Genomic DNA, 19,432 nt, shown 5'->3' on the forward strand with positions numbered 1-19,432 from the left:
CCATAAAGCAGAGGCCACACAGTTTAGAGAGCCTTTGCTAGCAGGGGATCACGGGATTGCCAGGGAATAGATTTTCATATTACCTGTATGTGTTAGGAGTACAGACATTTTTTTAGTTTATGGTATGGTACATTATTTTTTTAAAACTACAAACCCAGAGGTGCAGACCTTAGTTGTATACGTATTCATTTTCCCTCTAAAAAAAGAATTTTTAAAATCTGAGCATGTGAATTACATTTTGTTATTTAGGCTTCAACACGTGATTAAGTGACTGCATAGTAATAGGAGAGTGATTTATGACCTATAAAGATTTTTGCTTCAAGGCAAAATTGTGCATTTCTCATGGATGTAAATGTCTTCTGTGTAGCACCACACATGCATGTGTGTGTGTGTGCACGTGTTGATGTTTTGGTTCATTTTATGTTTCGGGGGTTGTGATGTTGGTATGACTACCAGTACCAATGGTTTACCCATTTGCATGTGGATTCCTTTAGCCTTCCAGTTTGCCTTCTCTGATGAGGTGAGGAGTTGTCGTTTTAACCAACTGAAACAACACTTTTGAAGATTACAGCAAGGTCTCATTTTTTTCTTCATTTAATCCAGATGCCTCATGAAGACTTCAGCCTCTATGTCTACATATATATGACAGTTAATAATTAGGCCTATAAAGGTCTTTGTAAGAGGCTTTGCCGAAGCATCTGCAGAGCCCTTACAGTGCTTGACATGTGTCTGAACACTGGGGTATTAGGGGATCGGGCCGAGTAAAGAAGTTGATGCAGAAATTGTGGTGGCTTTTATATTATCTTTTTATATATCTTTATATAAATATTCTCTACTAATCATAAAGACACGTGCAGTTTGTCTTCTGTGTCAGTTAATTCAGTTTTACGTAAAAGCTCTGGCAGTTGGAGCTTGGCCTTGCAGAGCAGTTTGTTGTACAGTCCACCTGCGCGGTCACGCTTTAGATTCCTTTTGGACTTATCGCGGAGGCCGTTCTGGATTCTCCAAGCCGGTGGAGGGCAGCCGTCTCTGGATTATGGGGATGCTGATTTGTTTCCTGCTGTGCTGCCAAGACTCCTTTCTCTTCTCCCCCCACACCTGTGAAAAGAAGGCAGTTTTGGTTGTCTGTGGCCTAAAGTAGAGATACCACAAGGTTCGGTTGGCTGGGGATGGGAAGAATGGAAGTAGGGGATGAGGGAGAATTTGAAACCCCTCAGTGGAAATCTCTTTGAGGTAGAGACTGGCAGGAAAGCAGCCCAGATCATCCATCCTCGTCCTCTAGAGGCTAATGAGCACTGTCTCTTACTGAGCCACCCGAGGAGGAGGGCTGAGGGCGCTCTCCTGTGTCTTCATCTAGACCTGGCTCTGAGTCCAGGAGGGATGTGAAGGCGTTTTAAACGTGCTCCCTCCCTGTAATCTCACATTTGAAACCCCATAGTGGGTGGTATAAAGAGGCTTAATAATTAGTTTCTAGTTGACCACACTGTGGCTTATGTATACTAAAGCAGACCTTAGAACATGGCTCATTTTTTTTTTTGAGTACTTGGTTTGGCAACTAGGTTTTTAATTCAGTATAAAAAATAGGCATTTTGCCCTTAGTATGTATCAATTATGCAACTCCTAAGAGGACACCGAAAAAGCCGTTCTGTGTCTTCCAGAAGCTAAGTGCCCCAGGAGCGGTACATGATTAGTTCTAGCTTTATCTCAGGTACCGAATGCCTCTGTTCTCAGGCAGAGCCGAAGGACTAGGCGTGGACGGATGGGATGTCTCACTCAGGTTCAAGGAGTGATTTGACAGGATGGGCCTCTTGCGGAGTGTCTTCCTGACAGTCAGGGCCATAAAGTTTTCATGAGTTTCACTTGAAGCGTGAATTTGTGATTTCAGTTGTACTTGGTGTCACTCCTGGAGTAATTGGACACAAGCACGAAGCACATGCTTAGTAAAGTTCTGATTAGTAAAATGGGTGTGAGCTACAAAAATACTAAGTTTGGAGGCATGGAAAGTGTGACTGATCATTCTCTCACAGGCAGTAAGCTTTACTGTCTGTTTTTGTGAAATTAGTTTAACCTACGATTAGTTTAATCTTTTGAACTTTATCCCACGTTTACTTCTTCCATTTGACGGTTAGCACTTGCCCAACCAGTTAGGAATCTCCTGCCCTGAACCCTTCCGAGTCCTTTGTTGATGACCTGCTCATGGAACTTGGTGTGTCCTGCGTCAGGGTGGCGGTTCACGGGTTCATACTCCCTTCCTTCCCCCACCTCCTCGCCCCCCGTCACTCTCTGAACTCTCAGCCGTAGGCTCTGTGTCCGGCTCACTTGATATTTGCAGTGCTGAGCACGGGGTTTGCTCATAGTAGATACTTACAGATACTTAGTAAGTATTCGCTGAATTCAAGTTAACTATCTTAAACCAAATAAAAATCAGTGTTGGACTTGCCATGTACTTACAGAGAATATAATGTCCAGTGTTGGTCTGTCCAAATGGCTACCAAAATCTAAACCAAGTTGAGGGAATGGCTGTGAATTGTAGCATCAGGCTTTGCTTGAAATTTCGGTACGCATACTCCACATACATTCTGTAATCTTGTGTTGATATCTACTGATGGGGGCGCTGGCAACAGCCACAGCAGTGCATTTATTTTTAACTTTCTTAGTGAACTCTGGGTTGGAAACTTAACATTACGAAATCAGCAGCTGGAATTGAGCGTTCAGATTGCCTAAAATTGAAAAATTGAAATATGAAGGGAGCATGAGCCTTATAAAAACTGCTGTGTCCTTGCAAAATATTAACTCTGGTTAGATGTAACTTATACCTATTCTGTCTTTATCCCAACACGTTTTAAATAGGAAAAAGTGTATGTGCAGCTGACATGTAGGATGAAGCTGTGAGAGGACTACATTGTTAGGAAATGAGTTTGCAGAATGCCTTTGGGTGGTTTTTTTCCCCCTCTTTTGCATTTGTGTGTATTTGTTTGTCACAGATACGAGGAAGTAGTTCTTGTGGAGAGCATGGGCTGATTGCTCACCATTCCAATTAAACACCCTGCGTTTTGTTTAGTTACGTTGTGTGGCTTCAGTATACATTACTCTCCCTTAGGCCTCATCCACATACCTCAGAGTAACCTAATATGTGTCGTTAAATTAAAAACATGATTTGAGCTTAGGGGTTTCATTTATAGTTAGAAAAGTGAAATGTAAGGAATTCAGTGAATACACAAACTATTTAAATACAATTTTAGAAACATTTCACAGCGAGCTAGTATTACAGATGAAATTTAAAATCGTGTAGAGATGGGTGATCATTTTGGGTTCTTATGTTAGCCCATGACTTTATTTTTTATAGAACTTCTGATTCTTATCTTTTGGTGACCAAACATTCTTTACCTTTTATTTTCTATTGTTTTTTTAAATTTTCATGCTATAATCTGTATAAAACTTGTATTTTCATTAGCAGAATGATTTTATTTACTGCTACATTAGGTTAGGAAGTGTTAGGTTTGGGCTGGATTGGAATTAGGTGTGAATGATCTGAATTTAGATTTTGCCTTTATTTGCTTTGGGGTTATTTTTTCAAATGATGGAGGAGGAAAGAATCACAAAACATTTGTACTGGTTAAGGCCAAAGAGGAAACTGCTTTGCGCCAGCAAAGAGCCCCCTGAAGGCTGAAACTCCTTTGGGTTCTCTGGATTCTAAAACACTGCTCTGAATGTGGGGTCGCAAATACTTGTCCCATTGAGATTTTTCACATTTTTTTAAAGGTTACACATTTTTTCACAAGAATACTTCTGATAACTCTGAAGCTGATAATACTTTACATGTATACCTTGTTTTTGCTTTAGAAGTTTAAGATGAGGAAAAATTAAATGTGGGCTGAACTAAAGTTACGTATTAAAGATCTTAATTCAGCTTTTAGCTTGATTTTGTTTAGCTTTGATTTATGAAACATCAAAAAGAAAAGAAGCAGGAAAATATTTAGATTGTTTATAGTCAAAGATGAATGAAGATTTAAAATAGTACCCAGACAATTTAGGGCGAAGTAAATCTTTGTCCTAAAATACTCAGCTGAAGGCAAAAACTTTTTTAGAGTCTGTTTTTCAAGCGTGTTAATTTTTTTTTCTGATTATAAAATAATACATATTTATGAAGTTTTGAAAATAAAAGTCAGTTGTAGTCTCAGCATTTAATTACCGCTGTTTGTTATATTTCTTAATTCACAGTTTATTTTGCTGTAGATGTTTATATTATACATAGATACCTATTTATATTGGTATTATGATTTTTTTTTCTTCACATTCTTTGAAAAGATGGTTTTTAATGGCTGTATGCATAGTAGCCAATTGCTTGGAAGAACTATGAGGTATTTCACCAACTCTCTTTCAGTGGGTGTTTAGTAAGTCCAAGGTTTCGCTGTTCTGAAAAAATCTACAGTGTTATTTTCTTACCTGATGAATTGGGATGCATTTCTGAAAGTGGAATTATCAAGTTAAAGGGTATATGGTATATATAGGATACGAGCAGCTTTAAAACTTTTTAATTACGTAGTGTCAGACCCCACCCCAGAAAGATTATGCCAAAAGGATTCTTTTACCTTTTATTTACCACATGTAGTCAAGTTTACTATTTTCTGTGTCATCATTAAAGAGACTTTTATTTATTTGTTTGTCTGTTTATTTATTTATTTATGGCTGTGTCGGGTCTTCGTTGATGTGCCCGGGGTTTCTCCAGTTGTGGTGAGTGGGGGCTACTCTTTGTTGCGGTGCGTGGGCTTCTCAATGCAATGGCTTTTCTTGTTGCGGAGCATGGGCTCTAGGCGCACGGGCTTCAGTAGTTGTGGCACACGGGCTCAGTAGTTGTGGCGCGTGGGCCCTAGAGCGCAGGCCTAGTAGTTGTGGCGCATGGGCTCAGTTGCTCTGCGGCATGTGGGATCCTCCTGGACCAGGGATCAAACCGGTGTCTCCTGCTTTGGCGGGCTGACTCTCAACCACTGCACCACCAGGGAAGTCCCAAAAGAGACTTTTAAAGCTATTTTCTTAATTTAATCACTAGTTTTAAGACCACAGCACAGATAAAGAGGTGAATTGCATAAGTCATTTTTAGAATTGGGTGAGACCTTAAATATCACATACATATTAATAATGATAGCTGATGAAAATATATAGCTTCTATGTTCTCATCTTTCTCCCGGGGATCTTTGAGATTGTGCTTCTGTAAGTCACCTTCTGTACCTCACACTAGAGTATTGATACTGTGGAGAATTAGGCCAAGAAATAAAGGCAGCAGGCTGTTTGTTCACTTGTTTATTTTTTTAATTGGTTTACATATTCTTCGCTGCACTTTTTTTTTTAATAATCGTAAATTGGATGGAAAAGAAAAATCAAATTGAGACTGAATGTACATTTTAGATCCATGGAAGATAGCTCAGAGAACTGGTTCTTGTTGTCCCATCACTTACAGTTTTTAAACTAAATGCTATAGACCAGTGTTACTTTGTAAATTACCAGTAGTACTTTAATTAGTCTGAGCAGCCTGCCAAAGTCACTAGAAAGAATGTGAGAAACAAACTTGGGTAATTATTGAAGTCACGCGTGTGTGCTTTGTTCTTAGAGCCCCAGTTTAGTATAGGCATGTGTGTATTAAATTTAGCTTACTCTTTAATTAGAGCCATGCTTCATCCTGCTGTTTTTATAAAATGGTGGGGAAATTCTGAAGAGTTGGTGTTTTAGAAACACCCAGGGTTTTCACTTAGCACAAGGTGTCCAATGATTTGGAGTTTGAGAACGAAGCTCTCAGTAGCCCATAATTAATAGGACCTTGGAATGTTCCATCTGGAAGGTATCTTAGGACTAATCAGTGGTGCATCAGAGGTTCTCAGTCAAGAGGAAATTTCAGCCTGAGTAGGTGGGCAGGAGGATATTTTGTTAAGCCTAAGCATATTACAGAATAAAATGCAAAATTATAGGAAGTTGTAAGACAAGCCATTGAATGTCAGGGACATGAGCTTACCCACTGCAGCCCTGGGCCAACCCCAACCCTCACACTCAACTCCTTCACCCCTGCTTTTAGTGGCATGTCAGTGGAAGATGAAAAGCTCTAGTGGAGCCCAGCCTTTGCTTTTACTGACAGAGAAGTTAAGGCCTGGGGAGGTAAAGGATCCTGCCCACGTTACGTGGGAAGTTACTTTGCATAATGGGAACTGCAACCCGAGTCCCCTTACTCCGAGTCTAGCACTACCGTTTGGCAGGTATACCTCACAGTTTTAAGTGCCTTATTCTACATACGCCCAAATTGTACTTCATGTGAAATTTTCATGTCAGTGACACTTATTGGATTAGAGAGTACCTCCACTCTGGCTCACTGCTTATTGAAAAAATGGTCTGTAAAAGACCAACCTTGTCATTATTTCAACAAGGCTGGGTACTGAGAAGCTTGCTACATCCTGGGGAAGGCTGTGGACTGCTCTTAGAGACACCAGAGCCCAGCTTAAGTGCTGGGTCTGCAGGTCAGGGACGGGAGGGGGAGTTACAAATACGTGATTTTAGTCTGGGGCCACAGTGTCCACAGTAGAGGTGTGTCCCTTCTGATAGGGATTGTTCGTACAAGGATAGTGGTTTCATCATTATTTTTATACACAGTCACTCTCCTCTCTACCAGCCACATGTGTGTCCTCTAATACCACCTAGCACAAATGGGATTGTAAATGGTGCCCACTTAATACTTGCCGAATTAAACTTGTTCATAAAGTATGGGTATGTGTATGTGCACGCATGTGCACACGTACACATCCATGCTGAATTTTCACATTGGTACTCTGTTTAATGGGAAGGAAATTGGAAAACTAGAGCTGAGCTAGCCAAGTCCTTCTGTTGACATAGAACTCACCTACAAAAGGACTGTCTGCTGTATGTAATGTTTGTATTTAAATGCTTGTGATGTTGCCTCATTGATTTAATCCGTGTACCAGGTCATTATTCAGAAGATGAAATGTTATTACAGAAGACATTTTCTGAGAAAAGTTGATCAGTCATGCAGGACTCTACAGACTTTGAGTCCTATTAATAATACCAAAATAGACTTCTTTCATATATTGTATCATAGAATTCACTTGACGCTGGAACATTATTGAGAGTTTGGGGGGGAAATGTGGTCTCGTTGCTATGATTGTGTAAATGAAGAATAATCTTGAGGTTTTAGAATAAGACCTAGAAGTTCATCATTTTAAAATTTTATGTACGTGTGGCTGAATGGAAGTAATATTTGTTCACACACAACGAACTTAATGAAAGTGGGGGGTGTGTATGAGTGCAAGCTGACAAGAAGTGATAGTGGCACACAGTGTGACTGACGCCAGCTCTGCAATTTGAGTGCTGTGTGAAGCTAAGAACAGTGGTGAAAAAGGGAAGAACGCTTGTAAAAGGCTGCTTAATCTTTTCACTCTAATTTAGTTTTTATAAAAAGGGTCCCCGTAACTCTCTACTCTTTTGAGAAACTTTATTTTAAAATTGTTTTGCAAATTCAAGGTGGTAGGTACAACTCTGTGAAAGAATAAGGGAGGGAGAACTAATCTGTTTTAAGCTCCAAGTCCCACCAACTAAGCACGGAGCATACTCTGCCTTATTTAGTCTTTATAACAGTCCTGAGACATAGCTTTCTTCTTGGAATTACACCAGAACTGGGGCTGAGAGTTTACTGGATGGCCCTTCCCCTAGACCATACCGGCAGTCCGCCTCTGCCACCTGGGATTCTTTGAACCATACCTGCCTTCCATGCTAGACTGGGAGCCCCAGAGGCAGGTTGGTGGCTGCCTTTGCTCTGGGCCCGTCCCAGGCTCTCTCCTCGGTCAGCTCGGGAGCGGATCGGTCTCCCGCATATACCACCTTGGGAGAACAGTGGTGCTAAGTGGGTCCATGGTGAAGACACTGATGTGTGCGGTGAGCTCCTGGTTCACCCCTCCCCCACCACTCACCCCTCTCCCCCAAGTAAACATGCTAGTATATTGTGCTTACTAGGACAGTAGCCTGCACTAAGTTTCACAGAAATCATCAGCAATGCTATAGCTTGCAATCCCCCCCCCACCCAGTTTTTATAATGAAAAATTTCAGAAGCAGCCATAAAAACCGAAAGAATAGAACAGTAAACACCTCCATCTAGACTGGACAGTTGTTAGCACTTTGCCGTATTTGTTTTTTCCCTCCTCTTCTCCCTTTTCTGCCTCCTCTCTCTCCTTCTCTCTACCTATTTATTTATTTATCTATGCTGAACCTAAAAATCCAGAGTAAGTTTTTATACTCTGGGCCTAGGGTGACATGTTTTGAGGATCCAAATTCTAATTGCTTTTTCATGTTTTCTTATGAAAGTAAATTGCGAACATTTTATTTTTCTGTCCACATAGTCCCCCCTCTGTCTCCCTTGCTCTTTTTTTTTTTTAAATATTTTTCCTTTTTTACCCTAACTCTTGATTTGATTCCCTACTACATTTAAACTATGAGTTGTAATCATTTATGGAAGTTAAAGTCCGGATGTATGGGATGTGCCTTCAAATACTTGATAATTATAGATCACTTTTGCTGCTACATCCCTTTAAATGTCCCCGCTTTTGGTTGAAAAATACCTCAGTTAATAAACAGTGCCCCAGACTTCCCTGGTGGTGCAGTGGTTAAGAATCTGCCTGCCAATGCAGGGGACACGGGTTCGAGCCCTGGTCCGGGAAGATCCCACATGCCGCGGAGCAACTAAGCCCGTGCATCACAACTACTGAGCCTGCGTGCCTGCGCTCTAGAGCCCGCGAGCCACAACTACTGAAGCCCACGCACCTAGAGCCCGTGCTCTGCAACAAGAGAAGCCACCGCAATGAGAAGCCTGTGCACCGCAATGAAGAGTAGCCCCTGCTCACTGCAACTAGAGAAAGCCCGCAGCAATGAAGACCCAACACAGCCAAAAATAAAAATAATTTTTTTAAAAAACACAAAAAACAGTGCCCCTCCACTTGCCAGTGTTTGAAGACAAGACGACGACTAATCTTCCTCGTGGTTTTTTATTGAGGCTCAATAAAATGGAGGAGACCTCACCACATCCACGGTGGGAGTGCGATAATGGTGTTATGAGAGCCTTTACGTATTAAAGGCTCACTACTGATATGATGTGAATTGAATTTGGTGTTTAATCTGAAATATGAATAGTGTAATTTGAGGCGGAGCACTGTGCCTATTAAATTGTAGAGCCAGGAAGTAACTTGGTCTGTGGAAGGAGGGTTTGCAGCAGGGGAATACTGCTGCTTTTGCTAAAATGATTTCAAATTTCCAAATACCTGAATTAAACACATATGAGATGGTAATTTCCTTCATGTACGTCTGTGATGTTGTTACACAACAGTCAATTTTAAGTCACGATTGCCCATTTTCAATTTTCCTCATGCAGAAGGAGCTGGCAAGCAACCCTGACTGTCCTCAGATGTGTGCCTATAAGCTGGTGACCATCAAATTCAAGTGGTGGGGACTGCAAAGCAAAGTAGAAAACTTCATTCAGAAGGTAAAGTCTGTTCAGAGGATGGTGACTTAAATTTAGGTTAAGAGTTGAAGAAGCTATTAATGGTATTATTTTCTCTTTTGCCACTTTTTCCTTCTCGTTTAGGTGAAATTATTGCCCCTCTGTGTAATTCCTCTCTGCCCTCCTTTTTCTGCCTACAAACAGCAAAAACAGATGCCAGCAGAGGTTTTAAGGGGCTTTCTTTGGAGAAAAGCATAGCGGTTTTTGGTGCAAAGTGCTTTTCTGATGGTTTGCCCAGCTCTTCTGTAGAGCGCCCTTTCCACGTCCAGCATGTCTCCAAGGGTACCCGGGGTCCTGGCACTGGCTGGAGGGAGAGGCCATGCCTTGATGTTGAGGCTCCTCTGTCCCAGCTCGGCTGATAGCCCCTGCACACAGGTCTCTCCTGACACACACTTTCTGTGCCCTGTGCACTTTCCACCTTCTGGTGGGATGTCTTCTTCAGAGATCCTCACTGAGAATAGTTACGCTGAACCTAGGGTGACATAATCTGAGGATCCAAATTCTAATTACCTCTTTTTTATGTCTTCTTTATTCAACTGAAAGTAACACAAGTATTTTGATGTAGAAAGAGGGGAGAATTGCAGTTGCATAGAAACACATGGTTGTAAACGTGTGAGAAACATGGAAAGTTTCTTTGGTATTTAATTTTCCTATAGGGTGAATAGTTCATTCCATTATCATTATATAGAGGCCCCTGTTATATCTCTGAACTTCCCACAACTAGTTGCATCTGAGTTTCACTGTAACTTTTCTACTTTTAAACTGTAACTGCTCTAACATTTTTTTTAAAAAAGGATGTTATACATATAGCTGATTCACTTTGTTATACAGCAGAAACTAACACAACATTGTAAAGCAATTATACTCCAATAAAGATGTTTAAAAAAAAAAAAGGATCTTAAAGTGCTGGAAACTTTCATTATTCTTGGGCCTGCTTGCTGTTGGCCACAGTAGGCACTCTGTAAATACTGGCTTCTTTTCTTCCTCTTGGATCACAATAATAGATTAACAATCCAGTTCTGATAAATAGAAGGTACACATGTAATTGATAAAGTCCATCCTGTTCATGGAAAGAAAAATTTAAGTCAATTGTCCAAACGTACTAAAATATTCACTGTTCATTGCACTTTTCTCGCTTCTTGGGAAAGTGTAGTAAAACTTAAATAATCCAGCAATTAAAGCCACTAATTATATATGTTAAAGCCACTAAATATATATATATATGTGTGTGTGTGTATATGTATCTAGTAACAATAGAGCAGAAAAATTAATGGGGAGTATATAAGAATTCTTAATTTAATAAAACATTTTATTCTGAAGAACCCAGGACTCTCTTCTTTAAGTACATGTTGTATTCTACATCACAATATTTCTTTGAATTGCAGAGAAGTTAAGAATGACAGTGTATGGTTTTATAGCAGAAGAAATCAAGTTGACCTTTAGTCACTGACATTAGAAAAAGGTAAAACTAAGTCGGGTCTAGCAGGAGTTCGTGTTGGATCAGAATGCCCACCACATTTGTTTTCAGTTTCTGGTAAATCATTCTGCTTTTGCAAGGAGGATTGTTTCACATTTCAAAGGGAGATTTTTCTTTTTATTTTGTTTTACAAAATGTTAATAGGATGGAATTAAGATTTTCACTAATCGAAATAGTGGTCTTTTCAAACCAAGAATATGTAGATTTCATGGGTTAATTGGGGCATATAAAGTTAATATGTTATGTTAGAATTTTGCCGTCTTATAATCATTTTCTCTTTGTTTTAAAAGCAAGAAAAAAGGATATTTACAAACTTTCATCGCCAGCTTTTTTGTTGGATTGACAAGTGGATTGATCTGACAATGGAAGACATTAGGAGAATGGAAGATGAAACTCAGAAAGAACTAGAAACAGTAAGACTTCCCATTCTGGGGAAATTCTCTACTTTCCCCTTTCTAAAACTGTGTGCTTAATAAGTATAGACTTAAAATTAGGAAAAGTGTTATTGAAAGCCATTTCTTAATCTCTGTATCCTCAAAATCAAAATCCAGTTTCTTAGACACTAATATCCTTTTATTCCGATTTCTCTTTTGTTGAGCATCTTTCGTGAAAGTAAATTAGAACTTTGTTGATCCAGAATTCGTTACGTGTAAAATGTTCAGTGGTCTTGTATTCTTTTTCATGCATTGGTTGTCCATGCTGGTGCCTGGTTCGCAGTCCTTTTAGGCATTCACTTTATCAGGCCAAGTTGCCTTTGTCATTTTGTTATCGCAGTAAGTTATTAATGCTAGCACAGTAAGTCCTAGTTCCCTATTCCGTAGATAAGATAAGGCTAGTAGTATTGTCATTGATTGCAGAAGTGCCTCCTCCCATCCCACAACTAGCAGTGTCTCCTTATTTCTTACAAGCTTTAGGCAGAAATTCAGGTGATCCTTGGGCTGGAGGTCTGCATGCCGTTTCTCAAAGTTAAGCCCACCCCAGCTCCTCCCGCACCAGAGAGTCGGACCTGCAGCTCAAGAGCACCCCCTTTCTCCCAGAGTGGTTTCTTCCCCGACGTACTCTTGCATGCGTCTGGTTTTGCTTTTGCTCTGGGCTACGCTTCTTTTCTGTTGGAAGTAAGGCCCCACGGGGGAAGTAAACCCGAGGAATGTCCAGGGTAGGCTGTGGTTTCCATGCAGGCATCCAGAGTCCTGCCAGCAGTCCCAGTTTGGGAAGCCCCGTGGGCGGGCGGGAGTGTTTGACGAACGCCTGTGTGTGAGGCAGGAACTCCATTTAATCACAGGAGAATGGCAACAAATCAGGTTCTTTGGCACAGAAGGAAATCTATTTGTCTGGCACATAGCATTGTAAAGAATCTGTGTTTAAAATTGCTTACTTTTGGTGATTACAGCAGATCTGCTTCTAATTAGCTTTATACAAACCTTCTGAGAGGACCAGGGCATATTTTCTTTATAAGGCAATAAAATGTTTTAACCTTATCTTATACATAAAGTAAACTTTAAGCAGCCTCCAGCTTATGAATGGATTTTGTTCCAAACGTTTTTAAGTTCAGTTTTTGAGATTTGGAACATGTTTTCCCATAGTGACATTATAAATTGGGGTTTGGTTTGCAGGCCAGACAACAGAGGCCTCTCTGACCTCAATTTCTCATACTAATAGTATGGCTCTGAGTTCTAGATCTTGGGAGTAAGGTGATAGGATGGCAAGCATGGAAGACCATCCCTTACACCCTTATTTTTAGGCTGGCCCCAGGCAAAATATTTAAACAGACAAGAGTAAGTCGTGGGTACTTGTTACCTTCCTTCCAATGCCTCTCTCCCACTTTTGTCTTCCCTTTCTCAAGAGTCAGGTTCCCTTCTCTGAGCAGCACCCCTCACCACCACCCAGTCTTAGTCCCTTTCCTCCTGCCTTGCCTGGTTTTGCTCCTTCCAGGTGCTCAGGCTCCAGTAATAGCTGCCACCTCTGCCTCCAACCCCTCCAAGCAGCCGGTGTCAGCTGAACATCAAGAAGAAAGCAGCAGGATTACACACTCATTCCCACTAAGCTTACGGTACAGCCTTGGCATCTCCAAAAAACGATTTGCCAACACCAAGAAGAAACAGGAAATGGACTTATATTTATTGATTCGAACCCTCAGGAAGGAGGCTTTCATTTGGTTTTGATTTCTATGCTGAAGGCCCATCCATAGCACGAGGAAGAGTGGTGATGGCTGAAGGGGTAACGAATGGAGCCCTCCCTGGTTTGGGCTCTGGACCCCTCGGATGGAACTTGGCTGAGGCCTTGTCTTCCCCCAGGGGAGTGCTTACTTCCCTCACAAGTTTTTAGTCTCAAGGTGCCTGAACACAGCGCCAATGGGAGAGCCCTGACAGGAGGTGGTGACCCTGGCTGCCACCTGTGGCAGAGGGCCTGCAGGCTCAGCTGCTTCTCCATGCACATCTGTTACTTGTGAGTTGGGAATCGCACTCGAAAAGAAGGTGTAAGAAGTGTTACACAGAAGCCCAGTTTATTAGAAAGCATCATTATTGTATCCACATGGCTTAAACTGACAAATTCCCTCATAAAGTTGGTAGAAATCTGTCATTGGTTCAGGGTTGGGAATCCATGGCAGTTTCTTTGTTAAATATTTCAAAAATACTTCAAGTCAAATTGCAGGGTTAAATGCGGATCATCTTAATGTTAAAGCCCATTTATTTTGTTCTAGGTCACTGGGGAGTGCTTTATTCCACATCCCATTGCTGCTGCTCTGAGTCCTAACAGTTGGTTTGTGAGCATCTCAGTCTGGGCAGCATCATGCCCACAGGCCAAAACGCCTACCCAGAAAACACCTGCCTCCTGAAGAGGCGTAACATTTTCAAGTCCTCTTCACCACGGAGGAATTTCCCCTTTTCTTGAGGTCCTGTTTCCCTGACACCTGATGATAGAATTTGATGTGTTATAATTCTCTTCTTAACTCACAAATATCTGAAGAATTGGATTTCTTTCAAATGGGTTTTGGCCCTGGAGAGAAGGCGTAGCATCTCAAGAGGTTAGGCATGAGAGGAATGCCCCTGCCTGTAATCCTGAAGAGGAATACTGGGGTTAGGCCCAGCAACTGAAGGAGTACTTAGGGCAACGTTATGCCTGTTCTCAACTGGACCTTCAGGAGGGGTCGGGAGAGGGGGGAAGGGTTGAGCTTCAGAAATGTGTTTATTACATGTGTTCCTTTTCTGTCCATTCTTTTCTGATTTTCTCATTGAATTGTCTCTAGGCTGTTGTTGTGAATGCCTGTCTTTTCTGATGCCTGTCCTTGTGTCCATTGTTTCTCATACATTGTTCCTGTGTTCGCTTGTTCTTCCTTTTGTCCTCCCTCTTTTTAATAAACTTCCTGTAAAGAACTCCTTTGAGGGACACTGGTCTCAGAAGCCAGAGGTGGCCACACCTCATGGCTTCCTGTCTGGTCCAGGGACTATGAAAAGGTGAACCAGACCATCGGGGCATTTTCTCACACTGTATTAGTGAACAGTTCATTTACCCTGGCTATCTTCGATAATTTCACATCATCAGTCTGCAGGCTTTTGTTTCCTAGATTAGAGAATAGATACATTTTTTATGCTGTGGTAAGAAAAGCCTTTTGCAAGATTTACTTTAGATCAAGGTAACTATAGAAGGGCCTCGGAACTTTTTTTTTTTTTTTTGCGATACGCAGGCCTCTCACTGTCGTGGCCTCTCCCGTTGCGGAGCACAGGCTCCGGACGCGCAGGCACGGGCCTAGCCGCTCCGCAGCATGTGGGATCTTCCCGGACCGGGGCACGAACCCGTGTCCCCTGCATCGGCAGGCGGACTCTCAACCACTGCGCCACCAGGGAAGCCCTGGAACTTCATTTTTAATGTGGATATGCTTGTAAATAGGCAGCGGTCATTTCACAATCTCTTCTAGATCTTTTTTCTCCCCTTGCTTACTAACCCAATTTAGAGTCTGTGATTTCAGCAGCTCATGATTTTATTTTACATTTAGATGCGTAAGAAGGGTTCCGTCCGAGGCACGTCGGCTGCTGATGTCTAGATGAGTCCCCTGTAGGGTCAGAGACAATATCAAACTGTGTAAGTGAAGACCTGGGTAAAAAGAATGTTTAAAAACCAATACCTTTTTGGTAATGGGTAGTTAACTTGCTGAGTGGAGACAACATATTAAGTATGGTTTAATTTTTAGAATGTAAGAGATATGTATTTCAGACATCGACAGTGAACACCTGAGTTATTCTGTAAGAATTTTATCTGTGGAAGAGGTTGAATTTAGTAATCCTAAGTTAGTTCTTAGTGTTATGGGTTAGAATCCAGCTGCCAAGTACGCTTACTCGTCATGCAGCACTGTCCTAGAAACCAGCTGAGTTTTCATCCATAGCCAGTTATTGACCTATTTCTCACTAGGACCATTTGTGGTTAGTAAGGAAATATGTAAAAGCATTTAAAGTCAAAGATCCTTCATCCCATGCCATAAGGGCCAATCTCAATAATTCATTTTTAGTTGACAATTTTTGAATATCAGGAAGTCTTCCTTCATGTTGACTTTTCAGTCTTTATATTTAGCTTTAATATGTGTAAATGCACTGTTTTTTGTTTACAGTGTGAAATATTTCTATGGTCTTATTTCTTTCACACAGATTTACATGCCTAGATAAGAGATTTTCCTAGAGGGGAAAAAAAGAGCCTCAAAATCTACCCCACATACTGAAACCAGGATGAAAAACAAAAATCGGCAGTACACTGTCGTCATTTGTTAATACTGAGCTATGTTTATTGAGAAAAATGACAAGACAGAACACACTTCTTACCCCACTGTTTCTTGGCTGCCCCCGGACGTGTGCTACCTGCTCTTTAATTATTGAACACTGGAGAAAAGAAATGTTCAGTCCTGAAGAAAAATACCAAATAAGAATGGATGAACTCTGCCAGGATTCCTCCAAAGCCCTTTTCTTAAAATTTAGTGTTCATTTACAATTTTTTTTAAATTTATTATTACTTTCACTAAGGTCTTCTGAGTTTCTATGATTTATTTCTGCTTCTAATTTATTTTCCCTCTGATGAAACAAAATATTATGCCCTTAGTAAGACCAGAATCAAGAGATTAAACGTTAAAAATGCAGTAGTTGGGGTGCATTGTCTGCCAGAAGTTTTGTTACACTGAGGATTTTTTTCCAAGAGAATGTTTGTGACAAGCTGCGGTCTAACATTTTTTGCGTCTCTCTGTATTTTAACACATTGCACTGTCTCGCTTTCCTTACAGTTACGTAATCAAGGTCAAGTAAGGGGAACAAGTGCAGCCAGTGATGAGTGAAGAAGAATCTGACCATGTCTCGCAGTGTTGACGTTTCCCAGACGTGTGCTTGTGGTTATGTGCCCACAGGCACAGGTCCCAACCACGTGTGTATATATGTGTGTCTATCTGTAGCTGTATATAAAACGCATGTAGAGCTGCAGATCAAAATACACACACTAGTGTATATATGTACATACATACTGAAGGGATTAGTACAATTTCTCCAAAGTACTGTACCTATCTTCAGCAAGAATGCAAAAGAAAATATTTTCAATATATATACCTGGAACAGATTTTAATAATTATCAGAGTAACACCATTAATGGACGAATTGACTGCAGTGTACTACTAGCTGGTATGTTTCATAAATGGCAAGTTGTGGACCAATATATATATATATATGTAGCCTTTTATTACTTTTCTGTTCTTTTAAATCAGTCTCATAAATTTTAATTCTAGTGCCATAATCAACAGACTCCCACAGAAAAATTTATTAGAAATCTTTTGGTATTCCAAGGAATTTGGAATGTAACTCTGAATGTATTCATAATCATTTATTTCTGGGTTTTCATTATCATACAGCCAAACTGGATAATATCTATTAGTAAGTAGTAGAGTTACAGACCAATTTTTACTTGTTTGCCCCAAGGAAAAGATCCTTTTAAAAAAAATTCCATTTTTTATTGGAGTTTTGTATGTTGAATTTCAAGTATTTTTCTACATCAAGTCTAGCAAAAATGGAAATGACAGTCTGTGATTTATAACAAACACTATACAATTTTCAGGCTTCTGTTAGGCAAAGAAAGAAATTGATAAAGAAATTAATAGGATTGTAGGCTGTTTAGAAAAACTGGACGTACAGCACTTCCATGGAGTCTTGTTTCTGAAATGACTGCTTTCTGAAATTACAGCTTGGAAACTATGCAGAGGATCTCGACTCCTCACAGCTTACACGGTAGAATATAGATAGTGATGACATTTTGCTCTTTTCATGTTGAAATATACTTTAAGGGGGAGATGCTGCCTTTGAGATAAGAAGAGGTTCGGAGGCAGCATGAGGCTTGTCTGCACATGGTTAGGAGGCCCTGCCAGGGGCCAGCGCAGTTCCACCCGTTGGGATGTGCTCTCAAGTAGGATGTCGTTAGAACATATCCTGAAAAAGCATCATGAAAATGACGGTTAGAAGCTGCTGCCCCTTTTTTCCTTTTTTTTAAAGAAAGGAACAATAGCTAGGTAAGATTTTTATTATCTTTCTCTGTCCAAATCCAGTTTTTCTCCTGTCAGTCCTGGGAGCTTGAATAGAGTGATATTGTTGAAGCCTTCAAGTCACAAACCATCTTCTTTAACCTCCCGTCCCTCCTACAGCACACAAGCCCCTACGTGGTCATATCACATTAGTAATCTGATTTGCTGACAGTCCTGCCCTCCCTGCTCCTTGTTTTCCCACGACCTGTGTCCCCACTGAAGTGATCACAGTGACTTAGACAAGGATGTTTAGGATCACTCCTGCGCTGTGGTACCCTTTATCCTCAGCTGCAGACCCCACGTCGCACATGTCCTCTGTGTACTCAGGATCAAGACTGATGTTTACTCTCTGGGCACCGTTGTAGGATAGGTTTTGTCAAAGCATAATCATTGTCTGCAAAGTGATGCCAGGAAGATTATTGCTCATTTTGTGAAATAAAGAGTCTAGCCTTCTCCTTTTAATGAACTTAACTCTCTCGCTGGCGTCTGTAGCATCATTGGGAGCTTAGACGCACACGGAAATGAGAGCCCAGCGCATGGATTTTAATGTTTTTCTAACAACTGTGGAGATTTGAGGGAATGTGTGGTGAATGTAAAATATCTAGTTTACTTGGCAGTCTCTTGTGTAAATTACAGTAAAACAAAGTAAATGAAATTTAAACAAAAAATAAATTTGATCACAAAATGCCACTTGTGTGCCTGAGTGGTTGTTTCCCTGATGCCACGTCTGGTTTAGAACACTGTGGACGACTTCTGCTGTTTTTTCAAGAATTCTCTAATTTGCAGCACTACCACTCTGGGAAAAAAATTTTTTTTTTTAATTTGTCCTTAAAATCTGAGCAGTAAAGAAGGATTATATATTAGTCTCAGGGGTTTTTAAAAACTATTCTTAAAGGGGAAAAATAAGGAAAATCCATAGTATTTTTTAAAGTACTCAGTAAGCATTTTGCTGTTAGATTCTGCTCATTTCAAGATCGTGGCTTTTTGGTTTGGGGCCATGTTTTACGTCTCCTCTTTTAGGACTTGGTCACTTCCAATCTTCCAGTTTTGGACACGTAACAGCTATTTTCTTGTGGTGCCAACTTACATTCTAGAGCGGTTCAGCCTCCAGAGAGGTGGCCAGGTATCCGGATGGATTTAATAAAATGTTTTATTTCCAGGGTGTTCTTGTGTTTGCTTTCTGAGGTGATTTTCTTAGTGTTTTATTTCAGAGAGTGTTTGCGTTCACGTGGACCATCTGTCATTCGTGCATTCAGCAGTGTGAGCTGAGCTCTTCCACACCCAGTACTCGGGTCCCCTGGAGGTGCCAGAGTGAGCAGCAGTGCAGAGTCCAGGGTGGGAGACGGACGTGTTAAGAGGTAGATGACCGCTCAGTCTGATTAAGTAGTCGTTTGACAGTAGAGAATCGGTGGAGAGAGATCTTAAGACGTCATCCACATCGTTACAGATGAGAAAGCAAAAGTCCAGGCCAAAGGCAGCTTGGCAGTGGGGACCCTTGGAGCCCCCCTCCTGGCCCCTCGCAGAGTCTTGGACTCCTTTTCTGTCACTGGGGCCCTGGTACCCTGTAGTGTTCAGGGTCAGCTGAGGCACTGTATCCTCTAGCATGTGTTGTGTCCTCTTCAGTGTGATTTCTCCCCTCCTGTTCTATCCATGTTCTGACTGTTGTTAGACCCTCACACCTGATACCATTGAGAGCCACTGAATGTTAGGAGGTAGAGTTCAGTGAGTCCAAAATTTGATTTTTTTCAATGCTGCCCTCACTGTCAGCTTTAGAGTTTGGCACTTCACGTGATTGGAGGGAGGGAGGGAGGGAAGGTGCTGGGGGATAGGTTAAAGATCGTCCTACTGATCCTGGAGCATCTACAGG

At 41.1% G+C, this 19,432-nt stretch overlaps 1 protein-coding gene across 3 annotated transcripts in view; it reads left to right on the forward strand.

The window, feature by feature from the left end:
• The window catches only part of PITPNB (phosphatidylinositol transfer protein beta), a 62,062-nt gene extending 43,807 nt beyond the window's left edge, over nt 1-18,255 (forward strand). The window contains exons 9-12 of one of the 3 annotated variants that reach the window (XM_032602455.1): nt 9,419-9,529; nt 11,315-11,437; nt 15,019-15,104; nt 16,288-18,255. In XM_032602455.1, the coding sequence (XP_032458346.1) occupies nt 9,419-9,529; nt 11,315-11,437; nt 15,019-15,066 (282 nt within the window). In that variant the 3' untranslated portion in view covers nt 15,067-15,104; nt 16,288-18,255. Of the gene's footprint in view, nt 1-9,418; nt 9,530-11,314; nt 15,105-16,287 lie in introns of all 3 variants that reach the window. The other 2 variants (XR_004345349.1, XM_032602454.1) reach the window with 2 other exon arrangements.
• Nucleotides 18,256-19,432: the final 1,177 nt, after the last annotated feature.

The sequence above is a fragment of the Phocoena sinus genome, chromosome 14 (assembly GCF_008692025.1).
Source record: "Phocoena sinus isolate mPhoSin1 chromosome 14, mPhoSin1.pri, whole genome shotgun sequence".
NCBI lineage: Eukaryota > Metazoa > Chordata > Mammalia > Artiodactyla > Phocoenidae > Phocoena > Phocoena sinus.